Source organism: Mus caroli, unplaced genomic scaffold (assembly GCF_978045245.1).
Source record: "Mus caroli unplaced genomic scaffold, Mus_caroli_1 scaffold_8, whole genome shotgun sequence".
NCBI lineage: Eukaryota > Metazoa > Chordata > Mammalia > Rodentia > Muridae > Mus > Mus caroli.
The window spans coordinates 39,817,122-39,841,126 of NW_028227263.1; the positions used below are offsets into that span (position 1 = coordinate 39,817,122).

Here is a 24,005-nt window from a genome sequence, read left to right on the forward strand (position 1 = left end):
CATGACTTCAGTTCAGTGATTGGGTGGAAGTATCTGCATCTGCCTCAGTTAGCGGCTGGAAGGACCTCTAAGAGAATAGTCATTGCTAGCTCCTGTCTGTAAGTACATCATAGCAACAGTAATAGTGTCAGTACTTGGTGCCCCACTGTGACATGAATCCCAAGTTGGGATGACCATTGGACTTCCTTTCCTTTATCCTTTTCTTGTTTTGTTTTGTTTTGTTTGTTTGTTTGTTTGTTTGTTTTTGTGTTTGTCTTGTCCCTGTACTTCTTTTAGGCAGGAATAATGCTGGGTCAAATTTTAGTTAGTAACCACATCCCTCCTCGAGAAACCTATCAATCTACTGGAGGTGGACTCTTGGAGTTCCCACTCCTCACTGTTGTGCATTTTGGCTAATCTTTCCCCAGAAGATTCTTTTATTGTTGAGAATTTTTAGTCAAAAAATTGGATTTTTTCCCATATGAAGTTGACAATTTCTCTTTCCATGTCTGTGAAGAATTGTGTTAGAATTTTGATGGGAATTGCATTGAATCTGTATATTGCTCTTAGTAAGATGGCCATTTTCACTATGTTAATCTTACCAATCCATGAGCATGGGAGATCTTTCCATCTTCTGATGTCTTCTTTGATTTCTTTTTTCAGCGATTTGAAGTTCTTGTCATACTGATCTTTCACTTGCTTGGCTAGAGTTACTCGAAGATATTTTATATTATTTGTGACTATTGTGAAGGGTGTTGTTTCCCTAAATTTTTTCTCAGCCCATTTATCATTTATATGAAGGAAAGCTACTGATATGTTTGAGTTTATTTTATATCCTGTTACTTTGCTGAAGTTGTTTATCTGCTGTAGTTCTCTGGTGGAATGTTTGGGGTTTCTTATGTACACTATCATATCATCTGCAAATGGTGATACTTTGAATTCTTCCTTTCCAATTTGTATCTCCTTGATATCCTTTTGTTGCTCTAGGTAGAACTTTGAGTACTATATTGAATAGATAGGGAGAGAGGGGGCAACATTGTCTTGTCCCCAATTTTAGTGGGATTGCTTCTATTTTCTCTCCATTTAATTTGATGTTGGCTGTTGGTTCTGGTATATATTGTTTTTATTATGTTTAGGTATGTGCCATGAATTCCTGATCTCTCCAGGACTTTTGACATGAAGAGGTGTTGTATTTTGTCAAACACTTTTTCAGCATCTAATAAGATGATCATGTGATTTTTTTTCCTTGAGTTTGTTTATATAGAGGATTATGTTGATGGATTTCCATATATTGAACCATTCCTGCATCCCTGGGATGAAGCCTATTTGATCATAGTGAATGATGGTTTTGATGTGTTCTTGGATTCAATTTGCAAGAATTTTATTGAGTATTTTTGCATTTATATTCATGAGTGAAATTGGCCTGAAGTTCTCTTTCTCTGCTGGGTCTTTGTGTGGCTTGGGTATCAGAGTAACTGTGGCTTTCTAGAATGAATTAAGTAGCATTCTGTCTGTTTCTATTTGGTGAAATAGTTTGAGGAGTCTTGATATTACCTCTTCTTTGAAGGTCTGATAGAATTCTGCACTGAAACCATCTGGCTCTGGGCTTTTTTGTTTGGGAGGGTTTTAATGTCTATTTCTATTTCCTAGGATTCCCTACCAAAGGGAACATAATTACCTTCTATCTGCACCACACATTTCTGTTATTTGTCTAAGAAAGAAGACTGAGGAAGGTAACTTCCCTTACTAGATTCTGTCTCTTTCCTAAATACATTCTAACTGCAGAGTCTATTTTTGGTGCTGTTCATTCATGTGAAAATAATATGAGAACTCTAAATATTGTTTCCGTTCCTCAATCTTTTCTTCTTCATAGTATACCAGATGGTAATTGAATTTCTGTGGGGTTTTTCCATATTTAATTTATTTATTTTTGAATGCTAATAAGTCTTCAAAATGTTTTTATGCATTCTTACCAGTTAATTCCAGTGAACTTAGAGAAAGCAAGGAGGTGCCTCCCTTTATCCTTATCTGGTGTCTAGACAAAGTTTTTTTTTATTACTATTATTATTTTTTTTTTTACTCCATGATGTCTTGAGTTAGTCCTTATATTCAAAAACCCAGAAAATATTTTAACAAAACCATAAAAGAAAATTTCCCTAATCCAAAGAAGGACATGTACCAGAAGCTTACAAAACACCAAATAGATTGGACCAAAACAGAAAATCCCCTTCCCACATAATAAAAATACTAATCACAGAAAACAAAGAAAGGATATTAAAAGCTGCAAGAGAAAAAGGTCAAGTAACATATAAAGGCAGGCCTATCAAGATTATATACAACTTCTCAATGAAAATTCTATAAGCCAGAAGGGTCTGGAAAAATGGGCTGCAGACTCTAAGAGACCACAGATACCAACCCAGACTACTAGACACAGTAAAATTTTCAACCACCATAGATCAGAAAACAAGATATTTCATGATAAAGTCAAATTCCAATTATATCTATCCACAAATCCAGCCGTACAGAAAGTGCTAGAAGGAAAATTCTAACCCAAGGTGGTTAACTACACCCATGAAAACACAGGCAATAAACTTACATTAACATAACCAAAAAAACCCCCAAAACACACATACAAAACAATAATTATAACAAAACGGGAATTAACAATCATTGGTATCTATGACTATCATTGGAGTCAATTCCCTAATAATCAAGACATAGAATAACAAAATGGTTACAAAAACTTCAATCATTCTGCTGTATACACAAAATATACATCAACATCAAAAAGTGGCATTATATCAGAGTAAAAAGGCCAAGCCTGTATAGCTTTTCTAATATCTAATACCCCACTCTCACCTCTGCACAGCTTGTCCAGACATAAAATAAACAGAAAATAATGGAGATAACAGAGTTTATTAACCAAATGGTTCAAACAGACACTAACACAGGCACAAAACCTCCCACCTACAGTTTTTAATGCCTACAGGATGTGCTGGGACCAAAGCCTAATATAATCATCATCAGAGAGACTTTGTGCAGCTACTGATGGGAGCAGATTCAGAGTCCCACAGGCAAGTATTAGGTGGAGCTTGTTGAGTCCTGTGGAGGAGGGGGAGTAGGATTAGAGTTTCCAAAGGGACAAGGATACCATAAGAACATGGCCTACAGAATAAGCTGACTGGGACTCAAGTGAGCTCACAGAGGTCATGGAGCCTGTATGGTCATGGTTCTCTGAATATATGCCATGGTGTGTGGCTCTCTGTTCTTGTGTGATTCCAAATAGTGGGAGCAGGGACTGTCTCTAAATCTTTTTGCCTGCCTTTGCTACCCTTTTCCTCCTGCCTACAGAATTGCTTCATCCAGTCTTGATATGATAGCATTAACCTGGTCTTATTATGCTATGGTTGCTGGATGTCCCCAGAAGGTCTGCTCTTTTCTGAGATGAAGAGGGGGTGGAACACAGGAAAAGAGGGAAGAGAGACTCAAAGAGGTTAGGGAGGGGAGAGTGCAGCCAGGATGTAATATATGAGAGAAGAGATAATTAAAAGAAAAAATGGGTTACAGATCTAATCAGAGAATTAAATCAGTAAAGGAAACCCAAATAGCTGAGTAGTACTTAAGGAAATGATTAGTGTCCTTAGTCATTAGCATCATGTAAAGCAAACTCACTCTAGGATATAGACCTGAGTTTTATCTTAGCACAAGGAGACTTGCTCAGCCATGGTCATCATTGCTTTATTCAAAACAATCAAAAACTGGAAACAACCTAGATGTCCCTCAACAGAAGAATGAAAAAAGAAAATGTGGAACATTTACATAATGAAATGTTACTCAGCTGTTAAAAAAATTACATCTTGAGGCAAACAGATAGAACTAGAAAAAATAAAGCATCATAAGTATCCCAGGCTCTGAAAGACAAATATAAAATATCCTCAATTACAAGTGGATATTAGCTATTAAGTTAATGATAACCAAGCTACAACCCATAGAGCAGAGTGTAAGGATACAGTAAAGGACTAAGGGGTACAGATAGATTTTGTTTGGAAAGGAATGTAGAAAAGATACTTGAGGGTGGATGTGCTTGCAAACTGTAACAAGAGAATTAAATCTGAAAGAGTAGGGAAAGCAGACAAAGTAAGGTATATGGGGAAAGACTGTGAAAATCAATGGCCATTTGAGGAGTAGTATAGAAATCCAATACAGTAGACTCTTCCTAAAATATATGTTTATATGAAGGGGACATAAAGGGAATTGCCAAATAATGAGGGAGACAAAGTCCCAACTGGGTATCTTTTGTCACCAAATGAAGCTTTCAGCACCAAGATTGGATTATACTGAATTGAGTTATGGCCAAAGGGGTTTCATGAGAATCCCCAAACAACTCAAGCTGTTGCCAAGACAATAATTTATTTTCCACAAACTAATAGCAAGACCTCCTTGCTGAAGACAACCCCTATAGAACTCATTGAATATGGAAAAGTCAGGCTGATGTCTACATAGAGCCTTTAACCCTACATGCTAGTGTTTTGGGCACAGGAAGGTATTCAGGAAACTACCAAAAAAGAAATGTAGACACCAAGCCACCCCAGAAATCCTTTGAAACCAGTGCTGACCAATGAGATATAGTTTATAGCCAATTGAAAAATCTTTATTTCAGGCAGCTGGGACCATACCCAAGTATTTGGAGTTTTAGATATCACTCCAAATGTCCATAACAAGTTGTTTTTGTAGGCAAATCTATGTTCTGGCATCTCTGTCAGCAACATCATAGGAGTAGGGGTCTTGATGAACATCAATGGGAGGAGAGGCCCTTGGTCCTGTGAAGGCTGGATACCCCAGTGTCAGGGAATGTCAGGACAGGGAAATAGGAGTGGGTGTGTTGGTGAGCAGGAGTTGGAGGAATGGGGTAGCAGATTTTCAGAGAGAAAACAAGGAAAGGTTATAACATTTGAAATGTAAATAAAGAAAATATTTACTTAAAAATATTACCAGCACTTGCAAGTATGGTTGAAATCCTGCTGTTAATTCTGCACTGTAGATGTGAAAAGGCCAGGGCTATAGTTTTCCCTTCTCTTTCTTGTCCAGATGAGTAGTGTAGATAACTCAGAGAAAGATATGAATGGGGGGAGATAAGAAAGAGAGGTTCCAAGAAATTTCAATCTAGTTACTGAACTGTGACTTGAATCTTTCATCCAAGTTCACATTTAAAAAATCCAAGGGTCTGTCTACTAGTGAGAAACTTTTGTCAGTCTCTCCCAAAAATATGTCTTAACTAAATATAGATTGAATCTGCAGGGGAAGTGTTAAGCACCAATATCAAGCCTCTACCATGCTAATGTGTTAGGTGATGCTACATAGTCTACAGTGCCCCTTGCTGAGTGTCTGACCATTCCTTAAGCCCTATAGCACTGTTCTGTGCCTGACTTTTTGCTCTAATAAATCAGCTTCTTAAATAACAGTCTGCCTCAGTGACCCTCTTTTTATAAAATTGATCAGGCCTGGGAGGAGGCTGGAAGAAGGAAGTTGATCACTGTGGCTCCCTACCCTCGTGCTGCTTCATTCATGCCAAGCACTGGCTCCATACTCCACTGGAAATGGGTTTTAGCTCATCAGGAGCTCTGTCATCTACCCTAAGCTTCTTCAGTGAAGTGCAAGATAAGACATTCTAGAGGTATGTATAAGGACCAAGAGTGTGGAGTATCATTATGTTCATAGCAGATTTATTCATAATAGCCAGGAGCTGGAAGCAACCCAGATGTCCCTCAACCAAAAAATGGATACAGAAAATGTGGTGCATTTACACAATGTAAAATCAGCTATTAAAAACAAGGAAATCATGAATTTTGCAGACAAATGAATGGAACTAGAAAATATCATCTTGAGTGAGGTAACCCAGTCCCCAAAGGATATGCATGGTATATTCTCACCAATGAGTGAACATTAGTCAAAAATTCAGAATACCCATATAGAGACAACAGGCCCAAAAAAGTTAAATAAGAAGAGGGGCCCAAGTGAGGATGCTTGAATCCCACTTAGAAGAGGGAGCAAAATAGTCATGGGAGTCAGAGAGTGGGAGGGATCTGGGTGGGTGGAGAGCTAGGTAATAGAATGGAGGATCAGGTATGGGGAAAGACAGGAGAGATCTCTAGAGGGCCAGATGAACAAATGGAAATATGCAGCTGCCAGGAGTCAGGGATGGAGGGATTCTGTAAGGAATCCCAGAGACACAGGATGAGGAGTCAATGCAGGTGGCCTTAGCAAAATGACCAACATTTGGGATATGGAACCTGAAGAGACTACCTCCAGTAGCCAGATAGGACCCCTAGTGGAGGGATGTGGACACCAACCCACCTACAAAACTTTTGATACAACATTGGTCCTGTCTCAAAGAAAAGGAGGGACAAAGATGGAGCAGAGACTGAAGGAACAGCCAACATTTTGAGACCCATCCCATGGGCTGGTATAAATGCCTCACACTATTAATGATGCTAAGTTGTGCCTGTAGACAGGAGGCTAGCATAGCACTTCTCTGAGAGGCTCCACCCAGCAGTTGACTGACACAGATGCAGGTACCCACAGACAAACATTGTAAGGAGGTTGGGGACCCCTGTAGAAGAGTTAGGGGAAAGATTAAAAGCCCACAAAGAGATGGCAACCCCACAGAAAAATCCCCGGAGTCAACTAACCTGGACCTCTGGGAGCTCCCAGAGACTGAGCCACCAAGCAAATAGCATATACAGACTGGCTTGAGGTCTGGACACATATGTAGCAGAGGGCTGTCTTTTCTGGCTTTATAGAAGAGGATGCATCGAATCCTGCAGAGACTTGGCACAGCATGGTCTGGAGATAGGAAAAGGGTGCTGTCCTCTCAGAGACAAATGTGAGACTGGAATGAGGGGCAACATTTGGGATGTAAATAAATAAATGAATGAATGAATAAGAGTGTAGGGTACTAAATGGAAGAAGTCTACATGTAGTTGAGAAGCTCAGAGCTGAGAGGGTCAGAATGACATATTCCCAAAAGAAAACCACCAGAACTGAGGTTTGGAAGATGGATTTGGGGAGCCTGGAGACATTTTTCTCCAAGGCAGTCAGAATGAGAAATTAGCTTCTAGCTGAGTGATTAGAAATGCAAATGAACTATGGTTTATAAGCAACTTAAAGGTTCCCCCTTTTAGAATATGAATAGATTGGAAGAAATCTAAGAAATTCCAATATATAAGAGCTTGAAATACTCCATGAAACTTTAATAATTCATTTGGAGAAAAAACATACATTCATGTGAAGTTTGTGGCTGAAGACATTTGATTCAAATGTGCAAAACTTTTTTTGCGTCCACACTTACTTTATGAAATGAATTCAGATATTTATCTATAGAAAAATAATCACCTTTGTAATGTGTAGATTAGCAGGGGGTAAGGAAGGTACTTGGCTGTTTCCAGAGGAGACTGCACTTGGTTCTTATTAGCATTTGGTCTGGCTATTTGCATAACTGTTATCTAAAGTGGCCTTTAGAGCTCAGCCCATCCCAAGATAAATGGGGTAAAACAGTTTTCTCCTTTCCTCCTGACTCCACTGTACATTAGGTGCCCTCCTCTACAAACAATAGTGTTGAGAACTTGTTAAGCTTTCACAGTGCTCTGAACATATCAGAAAAAAGGACTGTGCTATCAAGTCTTCTTACTTCAACAATTTGAACAGTGTAAAAATTTGGGGAGTAACAGCAAAAGAAAAATTAGAAGAAACAAGAAAATGTAAGGAAAAAGAGCTTGCAAAAGAAATAGGTTAACCAACAGACATCCAGCTGACTGACACTTCCCTTTTGCCTGTCTTTAAAAAATAGGCATTTCTGAGAAATGGGCTTTGACTGGGAAATGAAACTGTTGAGGAAATGGTGGGGACTGGCCTAAAAGATAAGAAGAAGTTATTAGCAGAAGTTATTAGGGGGAGAAGAGGCTAAAAATCTTTCTACAAGGCTGACTGATTAGAACCAAACTGTTTTGGAGAGTTGGAAAGTTGTATGTCTCACAAGTTGCTTTGGGCTGTCTTAGTCCCTAAACAGTCATTTGTGTCCACTTCTGTACTTGACCTAACAATCTTGTAACTATTAGGTAAGTATTTCAGAAAACTCAAGCAAACCCCTAACTTCTACCAACTGAAAGGTTTTAGGTGCCATCAAATAAGATATAAGGCTCAAAGCAGACATTGCCTCATTCATGTTTCTTTTGGCTAATGTGTTTGAGATAAACAGCAGAAGTTTAAAATGTAAACTCAGACACCCAAGTGGAGATCATAAGACTGCAGGATGAGGAGTAAGCATAGGATAGTGCTTAAAGAAGCTAGGTAAAGGTTGTAAATGCATCAAGTCAGCTGTAAGACAGACCATACATCAAGAAATGTGAGAGGTTCTAGGAAGAGGGCTGTGTAGTGGACTTGCCCTGAAATGGATCTGAAGGGGCTGAGGCTAAGGGAATGCCTGAGAGGACCTCATAAGTGAAGCAGAGCAGTGGGGAGAAGAGTTGGTTAGAACAGTTTGAGTTCACACATTATTTTAGATAAGTGTTGTTTGAGAACAGTGTTGGTGTATTCTAAATTTCTGGAGGATAGTGGTCTGTAGGGATATGAAAAGAATAGTTAATACCTAAGGTGGGAGTGAGATATTGAGTTATCTTAGAAACAATATCAAGTCTGCTGTCAGATTGTAGATAGCTGGAAGCAGACCAAAATGAAGAAGGATGTAAGAAAACTCTTTCTGTGCTCTCTCATACCTAGTAGAGAATGCTAACATTCAACCAGACAGTATGTCTACCAATGAGAGAAGAAAGCAGAGTCAATAGAAGGAAAATTTTCAGTCCTGTCATAGAAGATGATCTCGGGCCTATGGGTAAGAAAGGGAGGTTGCCTAACAGCCCCTTTGGTGACAGCTTGAGGGTGATTTAGAGAGCCTATAGCCTAGGGAGAGGAGAGAGCAAAGTGAGATATCTCACATGGAATTCACCATATAATGTGCAAGTAGGAGCCTGAAAAGAAAATGATAGTTACTGAAAATATACCCGAGTCTTTGAAAATGGCTTCTTTTTTTCTAGTTGAGAACCCTGTGATGAGGTTAAATAGGCTCTCCTGAGACAAGGAATAGGACATGTACATTAGTAGAGGAGGACACTGTGTATTAGAAGGATATGAAGAAGAGGATAGTGCTTCCAGTTCAGCAATAACATCAGTTCCAGTGTTGTCTTTGGCTGTCTGCTCAAAAATGCCCTGGTGTCCTGATGGCAAAGGCAAGTTATAAGAGCTTATACAATAATTTGCTTTTAATTAAATGAATCTGCTCTGAGGTGAGAAAGCCTCACTTTTACCAAATTAAGTCATGAGAGCAGAGAGTGAGGTATGCATGTTCATGGTCAGTGTGGGCAATAACCTTTTGGTTTTAGACTAGTGGAATTTCAGTGAATTCTGTCTGTTGTGAATTCGAATGTAGGCTTCTAAGATGGTTTCTATGACAATGACACAAACTTCAGCTGGATGGGGTTCTTTCTTTAGGGTCTAGGTTCTCTAAAGCAGAAGAGGACAGAGGGGCCTCTTTAAGCTTAAATCATAAATTCTAGGTAGGTTGGGAGGGGTCTAGAGGGGACCATGAATATCTTGGTAAATAATTTTAACTAAGACCCTAATTTTTTGGGTCCAAATACAAACTTAAGTCCCAAAAAGGAGCGAAGATTGCATTTGGTCTGGGAGCAGGAGAAATATGTCCTGCTTTGTAGTTTCATGGCTTTGATGTATGTTGGATTAAGAGAGAGGTGGAGTAAAGCTATGGTAAGTTCATGGTGAAGGTATCTGATCCTTATAAGGGGGATGTCTGATGTGATAGTTAATCTTTGTTGTCTACTTGACTACATCTGGAATCACCTAAAATGTAAGCTACGGAGCTCACATGTGTGGGACTCTTTTGGTCAGATTATTTGGAGTTTGAAGGCCCACCCAAAACATGGTTACCACAACTCAGATAAAAGAAAGATAGAAAAAGGGAAATTTGCTTTTTGTCTCTTTATCTTCATGCTTGTGGGCAAGTGCATTTATTCTGCCATTGCCATTCTGCGATTTCCTCACTGATGTTAGAATGAGCTTCTTCATGCATACAGCATAAACTGAAAAGTCTAGGAACTCATCTAAGCCCTAAGCCTTCAGTACCAGATTGGGATGATTTTATATATACGAAACTACTCATGTGTGCTGATCCTTGCTTTCCCTCCATTTAACATTTCAAGATCCTGAAGATGGACTTGATGGACTTGGGGGATCTCTTTGTACTTCTTCTCACAAAGGCCACATAAGAAAGTCTCATTTTTCTTCTTTCTTCTATTAATACTGCTCTTTTAATTGGCTCATTGATGATGGGTGTGCAGACCTGGCTTAAGGCATAAGTTATGAACTGCAAATTTGATGACAAATGGACTAGCAAGATCAGAGGAGTAGAGTTTTGGATGTGAGAGTCTGTATAGAAGTAGAGACATTGTGACAAGATGAGTTAAGGTAAATAATAAACTAAGTATTTTTGAGATTCAGGACTAGGAAATGAGAGACAAAAAGAGGACTATCAGATAGAAGGTTGAAGATGGCCAAGTAGGTAGAAATTATAGCTTCTGTACTTAGTCATCAGCCTTACCTTTAAGGGTAAAAGTCATCTGGATTTTTTACTGCCATAATACTTGATCATGGAGTGAGTCAGTAGGCCACAAAATGTAGCCTGATAATTATAAAATTAAGTCCCTCAAAATCTCTCAGGAATTATATATTGAATCTAACACAGAGGAATAAGGGACCTGCTATTGATTAGTATTGGAGAATGATGGATAACAGCAGTGGGGAGGAGGAGCCTGAGGATGGATTGATGGTAGGAGAGAGGTAGTAGAGTCCCTGGGAGGGGATGAGTCAAGAAGATAACATAGTAGGAAGGAAGTTGATTCATGGGAAGCTTTATGGTGGAAAAATAATCAAGTCATGGAATTTTCTAAATTTTCATGGGGGCAGGGGCAGGGGCAGGGGAGGAGGGCAACAACCAAGAATGACCAGGAAAAAAAATGGGAAAAAGCTGCACTGTAACAGATCAGTCTTTTTAGGTTTGGTAGGAATGCCAATCAATCCCATAATAGAGTGAGTAAAAATTACTTTGCCTGTTTGATTGTGTTTTCCTGTAATTTTTTAAGGGATTTTTGTGTTTCCTCTTTAAGGGCTTTTACCTGTTTACCTATGTCCTCCTGTATTTCTTTAAGCGAGTTATTTATGTCCTTCTTAAAGTCCTCTATCATTGTCATGAGAAGTGATTTTAGATCTGAGTCTTGCTTTTCTTTTATGATGGTGTATCTAGGACTTGTTATGGTGGGAGAATTGGGTTATGATGATGCCAAGTAACATTGGTTTTTGTTGCTTATGTTCTTACCCTTGCCTCTGGCCATCTGAATATCTCTAGTGCTACCTGCCCTTGCTATCTGACTGGATCCTGTCCTTCCTGTAATCCTAGTTGTGTCAAAACCCTTCATAGCCCAGGTGTCTCTGACATCCTCTGATTCTGGGATCCTACAATCCTGAAATTCTGGGTGTGTCAGCGTTCCTGGGATTCAAGCTGCCTCTGGGACCCTGAGATCCTGGTGTGACCAAGCTCCTGGGATGGAGGGATCCTGGGATCCTGGCTGTGTTAGTGCACCTGGGATTTGAGCCTCCTCTGGGTACTGTGGGACTGGCTGCATATTCACGCCCAAGGTAAACCAGTGTAGACCTGAAGGAACCTGAGCCACTGCTTGGACAGGTTTCTGAGTTCCTGGATCCTACTGGTTCCAGTTACTCCAGGTGATGTTGGGACAGATGTTGTATCCTACTCACCCCTTATCCTAAGATCCTGGGTGTGCTAGAGCACCTGGGAGTGGAGCCTCCTCCTCTGGGTGCTGTGTAACTGGCTGCAGAGTTTCTTTCTTTCTTTTTATTTTGTTTTATTTTATTTTGTTATTAGATATTTTTTTTTTTTTTTTTTTTTTTTTGGTTTTTCGAGACAGGGTTTCTCTGTATAGCCCTGGCTGTCCTGGAGCTCACTTTGTAGACCAGGCTGGCCTCGAACTCAGAAATCCGCCTGCCTCTGCCTCCCGAGTGCTGGGATTAAAGGCGTGCGCCACCACGCCCGGCTAGATATTTTTTTTATTTACATTTCGAATGTTATCCCCTTCCCTGGTTTTCCCTCTTAAAACCCCCTATCCCCTCCCAGCTTCCCCTGCTCACCAATCCACCCACCCTATCTTCCTGGCTCTGGCATTCTCCTACACTGGGGCATAGAGCCTTCACAGGACCAAGGGCTTCTCCTCCCATTGATGACCGACTAGGCTATCCTCTGCTACATATGCTGCTGGAGCCATGAGTCCCACCATGTGTACTGATTGTTTGGTAGTTTAGTCCCTGGGAGCTCTGAGGGTACTGATTGGTTCATATTGTTGTTTCTCCTATGGTGTTGCAAACCCCTTCAGCTCCATGGGCACGTTCTCTAGCTCATTGGGGACCTTGTGCTCAGTCCAATGGATTGCTGTGATCATCCACTTCTGTATTTGTCAAGCACTGGCAGAGCCTCTCAGGAGACAGTTATTTCAGGCTCCTGTCAGCAAGTGAAAGACCCCCTGAGGGAGACCCTTTTCAGGAAGGCATGCATCCAGTAGGAAGCTGAGACTGAACTTGCTGTAACCACAAGAGGTTTTAATGGTACACAAACACACAAACAACAAGGAGAGCTCAAGCCAGCATGCTGGGGTTGAAACTTATGCACCGGGCAGGGAGCAGAGGAGTTTGACCCCGGCCCATACTTCTCATAGGCTTATGAAGAAAAAAATCACAAACCAAAAGGGGGGAGCAGAAAGAATTGGCATGGTTACACATGATTGGCTTATTCAAACATCAGCAGGGTTACAAGTTAACAGGATAGTATGTGCCAGCTAAGGGGGAGGGACAAGGGCCTGGGACTTATTGAGGTCAGCAGGGCACCTGGTTAATGTATGATTTATGGTGGGCTAGAGGGAGCCGCCTGGGAGGCGCCATCCTGCCAGATGGCCATTTGGTCAACTTTAATAGCCCTGGCCAGTTCCTGCATTCCTTTTTTTTTTTTTTTATCTTTTATGGGCGGACGCTCCCAGCTATAGGGTGGGTTTGGCTGTGCCTGGACCCACCTGGGTCTATTCTTTACAACTTTTAGCCCTGGATTTCTTGAACTTAGATACTACAATGCTATAAGACCCAAAATTATAAGTTTTTGCTCTTTACAAGCACTTGTTGGCATCCACAATAGTGTCTGTGTTTGGTAACTTTATATGGGATGGATCCCCAGGTGGGGCAGTTTCTTGATGGTCATTCCTTCAGTCTCTGCTCCACACTTTTTCTCTGTAACTCCTTCCATGGGTATTTTGTTCTCCCTTCTAAGAAGGATTGAAATATCCACGCTGTGGTCTTCCTTCTTCTTGAGTTTCATGTGGTTTATGAATTGTATCTTGGATATTTCAAGCTTCTGGGCTAATAACCACATATTAGTGAATTCATATCGTGTGTGTGTGTATGTGTGATTGGATTACCTCACTCAGGATGATATCCTCCAGATCCATCCATTTGCCTAAGAATTTCATAAATTCATTGTTTTTAATAGCTGAGTAGTATTCTGCCGCAGACTATCCTCTTTTGGGTTTCCTATCTGCAGGGAATGGGTTTCTGGTTGCAGGTGGGCAAAGGAGTGCGTGACAAACAGACACCACACAAGAGAGTATGTTGGATATGAATGTAATGTCCAAATGAAACCCAGACTTTTTATACAGAAGAAAACCAAGAAAATCCAGGGGGACACATCTGCCAAGTTACAGTGACACAAAACAAAAGGAATGCATACATCAAAAGATGGAGGAGACCAGGCCTAGTTTACCACTTAAAATGGAGCCAGGTGAATGCTCTGATGTAATGCTAGTCTATTGTTAAACCCACCACCAGGGGTTCTTAGTAAATACCTGATTATGCTATTCCTTTGGGCCTAGTGAAGAAACCTGTCCCAGGGCAATTCCCTTCCACTAACTCTTTCATGGTTAACACACCTATTCCCTAGGCCATTGTGTATTCCCTTGTTTGGGTGAGACTAGGCTATTATCCCAAGTAATCACCATGCAGACCAGCCCTGAGCTTTTCTAGTTCTTTTCTTTGTAATGCCTAATTAGTTTCAATGTCTCTACAAGAAGTGAATTTGAATGTTACTGAATAGGTAACATTTTTGCTGAATTCCAAGTTCACCATGGGCTTCAAGGATTTTCTAGCACATTAGAACATTGGTGGAGGCTTAGCTATATGTCAAAAATCAATCTTTAAAGGCACTTATAATACGAGAAAGCACACAGATCCATACATCAGACTAATGCAGGGACAGGGTTTGAGTATATGGGCAAGGTTCCAGGAGGCATAGTTTCCTTGAAACTCCCTCGTGACTACCTTTAGGTCTTTTGACCCATCAGGCAGACTTCACTGGAATGGAGTAGTAGTACTCCATTATGTAAATGTTCTACATTTTCTGTATCCATTCCTCTGTTGAGGGACATCTGGGTTCTTTACAGCTTCTGGCTATTATAAAATTTAAAGCTCTGATTCTGAAAGTATTACTTCTTTCCTCTTACCCACACCCTGCCCCCACATGACAGCTACTAAGATTGCCAATTAGTTTGATTTGGGTTTTATTTTGTTGCGTGCTTTTTTTTTTTTTCTCTCTCTCTCTCTAAAACTCACATAAATCTTCTTCTGACCATATTTAGCTACAAGAACTTACACAAGAGACACAAGAATGAAATGAAACCTGTGAACAGGAAGGAAAAGGGAGGTGCCTGTTTCTGAGTGTGATTTCAGTCCTTTACCCCATAGAGCCCTTTCTGAGCCTCAGCAGATGGTCAGCAGCCTAGCAGGCTGGAGGAAGGTGCATGTCCACCTCCAACTGCGCTCTAGAGCAACAATCTGAAGACTGGGTTTCAAGCACACAAGTAAGTGAACCGAGGAAAATGGGTAGACAGAAAAGAACAATAGACTTAAAAACTAGAGTAGAAAGAGAAACTATGAAAAGTAGAGACATTCGTGGGTTGTGACATACTAAAGCCACAGATAGGAATTTAACATTTTCATGTTGCTAGAACCCAAGGCTCACAGGAAAACCAGACTTTGGTCCATGCCACCTCTAAAAACTGACAACAAAACAGGAATTGAATCTTTAATCTTTAATCTTGGTCCTGTGAAGGCTCTGTGTCCCAGTGTGGGAGAATGCCAGGACCAGGAAGTTGAGTGGATGGGTTGGTGAGCAGGGGGAGGGGATAGAGTAAAGGTGGAGGGTGTTTTTTGGAGAAGAAACCAGGAAAAGGGGATAACATTTGAAATGTAAATAAAGAAAAAAAATCCAATTAAAAATACCTAAATTGAAAAGAAAGAAAGAAAGCAAGAGAGAGGGAGAGAGAGGAGAGAGAGAGAGAGAGAGAGAGAGAGAGAGAGAGAGAGAGAGAGAGAAAGAAAGAAAGAAAGAAAGAAAGAAAGAAAGAAAGAAAGAGCGAGAAAGCTAAATGCTAAAATCTGCCTTCTTTTGTTGGTTCTTTTAATTTCTTAAAAGTTGTGTTTTTTTTTTTTTTTTTTTTTGGTTTTTTCGAGACAGGGTTTCTCTGTATAGCCCTGGCTGTTCTGGAACTCACTTTGTAGACCAGGCTGGCCTCGAACTCAGAAATCCACCTGCCTCTGCCTCCCGAGTGCTGGGATTTTTTGTATGGGTCAGGGGCTTGTTAAACATGGCTTTCCTTGAAAGCATTGAAAACATTTCCTTCCATGATGGTTCCAATCATGTGGATGATGTACTGGTTGTAGTCAGATCTTTGAGTTCTTGCTCCCTGGCCTCTCAGACTAGGAAGGCAGCTGATTTACTGAAGTTGTAAGCCTCCTAGAGACATCCTATTTTCCTCTGCTCCCTTGTAATCTGTTGACCTGGGAGAAATGGCCAAAATACTGATATTCCTTTTATACTTTATATCCTCATTGATTTCGGCCTCTAACGATGATTGAACAACCAGGGCTTCAGTTACAGCAGTATTGACAAATGAATAAAATTTGGTTCTATAACACTAAAATGAAGCTTGAGAAATATTTTTAAATAAACCTTTATTCCTTTAATACAGAGTTTCCTAATTAGAAACATATACAGCTATTTTAATAAAACATAAAATCCTTGTACTTTAAGAAAGGTTTTATAAACTATAATACTTTCATATTTACTCTGTGTGGGTGTGTGTGTGTCTTGGGAATTTGGGTGACACAGCATATCTGTGGTGGTCAGTTCCGAGGTCTGAGGATGAAACTCAGTCCTCCGATGCCTTTACCCACTGAGCTATCTCACTGACTCAATATACTATTTTTCAAGTTTTAACTTTTATAAACCATTTTGTGATACACATACACTTTTAGTTACCATAAAACCTACAAATCATATGCCCTCTCATCTAAAATTATGCTTTTAATATTCCTACCAAAGTATATTGTATTCACAACATTTTATATTTATATTTTTATTTTACTTGATATTAGTTATTCTGTTATATATTTTTGAGCCAACAAAATTTAGAAAGTTCTTGCTTCCTAACAAGATATCTATATTTCAAATTAATATATTCAAATCTGTATTTGAAACTCAGGAGAAATAAGTTAGCAGTCCTGGAGTCTGCTTTCTGTTTTCATGCATTTTTGTCTTCTTGGTCTTAAATTAGTAAGATAAGAAACTTAGGGAGAAAGCTGTTTTGTTTTGTTTGGGGGAAAACACAATCAGGTAGCAAATAGTTTTTACACATAAATGACACAACTGTTAGTTGAAATTTATCATTAAGATATATTATATTGTGTTAGCAATACTAAATGAGTAAACTTTTAAAAGAAGTGTATGAAGTAAGCTTCCCTACACTATGAATGCTACTGTTTGTGGGGTCGGATCTTCTGTAATTCCCATTATGAAATGGAAAAGTAATGCAAAGATATTTCACAAATATATATGTACGTATAGCTAACATTCTGTATTTATCACAGTCTTCATGAAAATCTTACAGTTATCATTTGTATATAAAGGCTAATTTTTGAAAACAAATCAATTGTTTTTATCTAATCTAATCAAAGGATTTTTATGTATATCAATATATTTGACTAACATAAAACATTTTTTGATTTTGTGGTTTTTATCATCATGGTTTTAAATAATAAAATTTAATTTATTAATTCTTATAAGCAAGTTTACAAATATTAAGATTTAGGTAGTCAATGTTTAAGTTTATAGCTTCATGAAAATTATTTTATGAATTAAAATAAATTTCTAATTTTTTCTTTAAAACATTTGGTTGAGGGGATCAGATATCATGTAAGGTTGTACTTAAACCATTTTAGTAATTTATGAAATAGACTTTAAATACCACTTCCCTGGGCTTAGAGACATCAAGACTACCTAAGCAGTAGATGTATCAGATTTACCAGTAGATATATAGATGTCAACTGTGATTTTTCTGTTCTTATATTCCTTGAGTTCATTTTATAAAGAAGTGTGTATACACCAAGGTTTTTTAAATATATGTGGATGTGAATATGGACATTCCCAAAGCCATATGCTGAGAAAAGTCAATCTTCCTCTGTGACAATGTCTTTCCTCCTTGGTCAAAAATTAATTAATACTACTTACATGGTATATTTGGGGTCCTATTATTTTCCATTGATTTTTAAAAGTCTTCATCAATGCTGTGTGTCACTGATTGATGTACCTATTTATTAAGCCTTTAAGTGTCAGTATTCTACTTTTCTCTTTTAATGCTGAACTAGTTGTTCTGTTCCTTTTCTTCTTTCATATAAACTTCATTTGGTTAATTATTTAGAAAATAACTTGGTGGGGGTTTTGTTAGGATTATAGTGAATTTATGATGATCAATGTTGTGGTAAATCTCCAACCCAAATATGCCCTGGAAATAAAAACACAACTCAATTAATATGAATACAAGCTGTGCACAGGGATTGGGCAAATCTACCACTACACTACCATCTTCCCCATCTATGATACCCCTTATAACTTGTAGTTAGTTTCTCCAGGCTATGTGCTTTTGCTCCACTTTTCTTCCACCTCCTTCTTCATCCTCTCTCCCTCCCATTCCTCCTCTTTTCTCTCCCATCTTTCAGCTCCACCTTCTCTTTATCTGTCCAATCACTGCCTCTAGCCTTTATTTTACAAATTAAGGTGGGAAGAAGGTTTACAGGAAATCACCTGAGTGCTGACTCATTTCTTGCTCACAACCGCTCACAGAAGAACAGAATTAGCATCAAATTACAAATAGCCCCAGAGCTATCCACAACAGATCAAGCTGTAAAGAGCTAGTGTGATAATAGATAGGCAGTGACAACATAACTGGGTAGAAGAAGTCTAGAATTGTTCACCACAAGTGAATGCCTGTGAAGACTTTTTCAGATAGGGTTGACATGTCAGATAGTGAAGAGTAAGGAAGCACCTGCCCTGGATAAGGGTGAGATTATTAACAGTATAAACTGCTCCTCTGAAGAAGTGAGATGAAGCAAGATACAGGCTACCTTTCTTTTCCCACTGGCTGTTTCTATTGCTGTGGCCACCTGCTGATATTAGAGTCCAGATGTTCAGATATTCAGCATGTACTCAATTTCAGCAACTCTTCAAGGTTTTACACATTAGATTGACAGTGCAAAGTCATCCTTCCTGGATTTTGAACCTAGTTCTGAGCCTCCACAGTATGTAGTTGAGCATTGTACAACTGCCCTAATCATATCACATATAATTAATCTTTTTTTTTTATAATTTGCAGGTATGTACACTCTGTTGACTCATCTAGGGATCTGTAGGGCAATTAGAATTTTAACAGCATGAATTATGGAGTATTTCTTCATTGTTTACATACTCTTCAATCTGTTCCATCAGAATTTTGTAGTCTCCTTCACATAACCCTTGTACATGTTTTGTTAGGTTTACATTTAACTGCTTTAAATAGTAATTAGCTCTTAATTTGAAACAAAATTCAATTATTCTTTGTTGATATATGAAAAGCATTTTTTATTTTAAACTTGTACCTGGAAATTTTCATATACTTATGTTAGTTCAAGGCAGTTTTTGTTGTTCACCCTTTAAGATTTTCTACATTGTAAGTCATATTTTTTTGTGAATAAAAGTAGCTTCATTCTTAGTTACTACATTCCTGTATAGAGGCAGTTTACAGTTTTAAAAGGATGAACACTGCATTCAGAAAGGCAAATAATCCTTTCCTAGATAGAGAGAGACAAAAGCAGAAAATATTTAATGATTTTAAACTATCCTACAAAAACTGATCTAACATTGATTGGTTTCCCAAATGCAGTTTCTGTTCCATTAGTATAGTGAGTTAGTATAAATATTCAAAATCCTTGACAGTTCCTTGTCAATTTCTTTGTCATCTGTTACATTCTCTTCTTTGATGAGAATTTTGTAACTCAATTAAATCCAACCAATTAAAAACACAGGTTGGATTTATACAAGGAGTTTAGAATTAGTGAATCCTCCTGTATATATTCTCCAAACTACTATTTTACCAAAAGTTCAAGTTAAATATACAAAGAGAGGGGAGAAATGGCTCAGAGGTTTAAAAAGACCCAAATTCAATTTCTACCACTCATATCAGGTAGCATAAAACCACCCGTAATTTCTACTCCAGGAGCTCCAATGCACTCTTCTGGCCTTCACAGGGACATATACATACAAAAAGTGATAATAAATAAAAAATCTAAAGCAATTAAATTCTAAACCTTGTGTGGTGGTCCATCCCTTTAATACCAGCACTTAGGAGGCAGAGACAGGCAGCTCTCTAAGTTCAACACCAGCCTGTTCTACTTAGCAAATTCCAGGACAGCCAGAGCTACATAAAGAGACTCTATCAAAAAAAAAAAAAAAAAAAAAGAAAAAAGAAAGAAAGAAAAGAAAAAGAAAAAAAACCTAAATAAATGAATAAATGTAAATTTAATTTGATTTAAAAAACATTTTTTTTTTTTTTTTTTTGTGAGAGAGGATGTGCCTAGCCCTGCAGAGACTTGATGTGCCAGGGTAGGGGATATTCAGGGAGGCCTTCACCCTCTCAGAGGAGAAGAAAGGGGTGGGGAGGGGCTATGTGAGGGGAGATCAGGAGGAGGCAGGCCAGTGAATATAAAGTGAATAAATTTTAAAAAATTAATGGGAAAAATATAAATTAAAAAATATTTAAGCTTTTAAAAAATTAAAAATTTATAACTATGCATGTATAGAACTACCCAACTTAGGTTTTGTTTCTTTTTCACTTAAGCCTCAGTTAAATCCCTACTATGAGGCAGAGCTTTAGAGAGGGCACAAGATAAAGAGCAATAAAATACATGGTTTCTGGGTGAGCAAAGGACACTTTCATTAATAACCCTGTTGTGTGCTCCTCTACTGTCATCTTGTGAACATTTCTTTCCTCACACTCCTCTATCCTAAGACTCACATGGTTTGTTTAAGCATGGCTTGAAAGGAAAAAATAAAAATTGCTCTAGTAACTAATAACAACATATATGATTACCGACATAGTTAACAGAGATAGAGAACAGAAGAAGAAAGGCTTATCTTGGTCTTTGTTGGGAGAACCATCATAGAATGTCTTTCAGTCAAAGGTGAGGACAGAGTCAAATCTAGGAGAATGAGAATTTCCAAGCATAAAATAATTTTCAGGTGGAAATGTTTCAATATAAGATGAAAGAGAACTATTGCACCTGGGAGGATCTTATAAGAGATGAAGAAATTAAATGTCCTAAAACGATACTTAATTGGAAAGGTGATAAAATGTTGAGAAGATTTTGATGAAGTCTATAGAGATGCTAATATAAGGTTTTCATTAGGAAAACTGGAGAGTAGGAGTTTCTCCTTGAATTAGCACATGCTTGGGAGAAATGCAATTTTGAGTGACTTAACTTACTTCTGAAATCTGAGGAAAGAAACTGGGGATGAGAAGTTAGAGAGGGTGAGAGGAAAAAGTAGAGAGGAAAGAGAAGAGAACAGAAGACAGGGAAAGGGAAGGGGAATGAAGGGAAGGAGAGAAAGGGAAAAGGAACACAGGAACAGAGGAGAGGAGGGGGATAAACATCAGAAGTTTTAAGACTGGGAAGATGACATAACTACTAAAAATAAGCCAGGTGTAGTGGCTCATGCCTTCAGTCCCAATACTCAAGAGGCAAAAGGAGGAGAATCTCTGAAAATTTGAGCCAGCCTGGTCCAGGAATCAGACCAACATAGAAATACTCAATTAAAAAAAAAGAAGTAGAAAAAGAAAAAGAATAAGGGCTAGAGAGAAGATTTTTTTTAAAAAGAAAGCAATAAGAAAACCATGAAAAATTAACCCGGTCAAAAGGCAGAATAAGTTCGTTTTTGTCACATAGGATTTAACATTTAAGTTTATTTAGTTAGAAGAGAATTGCTAGAGAAATCTAGATATATAATTTCCCTGTCTTTACTGGGATCAGTTAACAACGGACACAGTTTTTTTTTTTTTTTTCAATAAAATGCAACTTTGTAACTTGAAAACATTTATGGAAATAGAATACAACTGAAGATACAAGGAAAGAAATAGACACATATAGGCAAATCTCTAGGCACATGAAAACGTTGTGGATATTGTTAACCATAGCCACCATCTTGCAAAGCACCTCCACTTTGGTTACACAACTTCTCTCTGAGATAAATAGCTTCACACAGCTTTCCTTCCTAGTGAAATTCCCTGTTCTGATCAAGCCTAACTTCTCCAGGTGACACTCAAGTCCTCTTTCTTTGGAAAAACCCCAATTGCCCACTCAGATACCCCTGGTTCAGGGATGGAGTGCACTCCTTTCTGGTCATTATTCACCTCCTCACAACCAGGCACCTGAAGGGCTGCAATCCTTCACCAGCCACTGCTTCTCCAATGGAAAAACCCACTGTGCCTCCAAGTGCATTTCCTTCAGGCCAAACTTCTAGATCAGAAAAAAAATGCCAAATTCTCAGCCTACAAAAACGGTTAAGTCTATGTTCTCCACCGGCGACATTACTGACTTGTAACTATTCCTTGGAGCCCACACTACATGCTAGCCCCTTGAGTTACTTTTTTCTTTTTCAAAGCTAAACTATGTTCGATCCCAGGACTTCAAGACAACTTCACCAGTCAGCAAGAATCCGGTCAGCTCTACAGTTTTCCATTCTTCTCCTCACCACCAAGAGAGAAAAGTCTCACTCTGCCCACATCCCTGCCTTGCCCTTCAACTCTCAGCTGTAAGTAAGTGGAGAACATGAAAGAGCAACGAGGAGCAAGCCAGTTACCAGCACTCCTCATGGCTTCTGCATCATCTCCTACCTCCAAGTCCCTGCCTTAATGCTGAATAGAGATGTGGAAGAATAAGCAAAATAAGCTACCCAAGTTGCTTTTGTTCATAGTGTTTCATATCAGCAATAGAAACCCTGACAAAGACAACCTATGAAGGAATACCCACTCTTGCACAGGAACCTAATCCTGCTCAGAGCTCCTTCCATGCTACTGTCCTGCTATGACATTAATCTCTTCTAATAATTAATCTCTTCAAAAAGGAAGAAAGGAAGGAAGGAAGAAATGAAGGGAGGGAGAGAGAACATAAGCTGATAACAGTAGTGCATACCTTTGATTTCAGAATGCAGGAGGCAGAAGCTGGCACATCTCTATGACTTGGAGGCAGCCCATACTATGTAGAGAAACCTTACCTCAAAATTAAGGATAAAATGTTAAATAAGACAGTCCATCTCAGTGTCCCCATAAAGTCCAAACCTGAAACCTTTCAGATATAAGTTGATATAATTCAAGTCTAATTTTAAAAACTTAAAGAAAATGTTTACACAGAGGCCTCATTTAGGTATTAGATTAATGCTTGATTTTTGAAGTGATGCTGTGTGTCAATTAAATTATTTCCAAGAATAATTTGCCAACTTATTTGAAACGACAGAAGTGTTTATGATATTTTGTAAGATTTATATATGAGAAATAATGACTATATTCCACTCTAAGTTGTTTCATCTTTTTTCAGCAAAACTAAAAAAAGAAAGCCCTGCAAATGGCCCACATTGGTTAATTCCTAGAAAACAAAGTGTTGAAAAAACCCTGACTTTAGGATCAGTCACATAACAGTGAGAGGCTCATGCTCATCTTCATAAGCAATCCAAGTGAGTTGGGATAAGGATGGAACTCACTGGTAGAATATTTTACAAGCATACCTAGAACCCTGATTAAATAAATATCATATATAGTATATAATTTGAAAAAGGCTTAGGGAGTTCTATACCAACAACATAACTCCTAAATCTACAAAAACCCAAAATTTTGCTCTTTAGTTTAATAAAGAAATAACAGAAATTATTTAAAATTTCAAGGAAACATGTCTGTGCACTGACAAGCTGACTGTGAGAGAATCATGCTTCTAGAAGCTATGATTCAAAGACTGTGTGATCGCTGAGTGCTGGAATGGCACTTCACAGTTACTTGGTTCCTATTATGCTTGATAAGTTTAGATTACTAAGGATGGGCTGAAGAGTTGGCTCAGAGATTAAGTGCACTTGTAGTTCTTTTAGAAGACCTGGGTTCAATTTCCAGTACGTCCATGGTGGCTCAAAATCATCTGTAACTCCAATCTCAAGAGATTTGATGTTCCCTTTAGATGTCCACAGGTACCAGGCATACATGTGGTACACACACATTCATGCAATCAAAACATGTAAAATAATAAAATAAGTAAACATTTTAAAACTTACATTACTATTAATCTAATTATTACAGGTAATTAAAAATTATTAGGATATAAGAGAAATATCTATGCAAACTTCCAAGAAAATTATGATTTTTGTAAGGAGAAACTTTAAACTATAGGAATGTTTTGTTTTGTTTTGTTTTATTTTACTAAATGTAAAAAGGGCAATTTGT

General features: G+C 38.5%; 1 protein-coding gene across 1 annotated transcript in view; it reads left to right on the forward strand.

Moving 5' to 3' along the window:
- Nucleotides 1–14,931: 14,931 nt before the first annotated feature.
- The window catches only part of LOC110288526 (interferon-induced very large GTPase 1-like), a 31,999-nt gene continuing 22,925 nt past the window's right edge, over nt 14,932–24,005 (forward strand). Inside the window, exons 1-2 of the mRNA XM_085841430.1 lie at nt 14,932–15,014; nt 22,184–22,333. Coding sequence (XP_085697556.1) covers nt 22,191–22,333 — 143 coding nt within the window. The 5' untranslated portion in view covers nt 14,932–15,014; nt 22,184–22,190. The remainder of the gene's footprint in view (nt 15,015–22,183; nt 22,334–24,005) is intronic.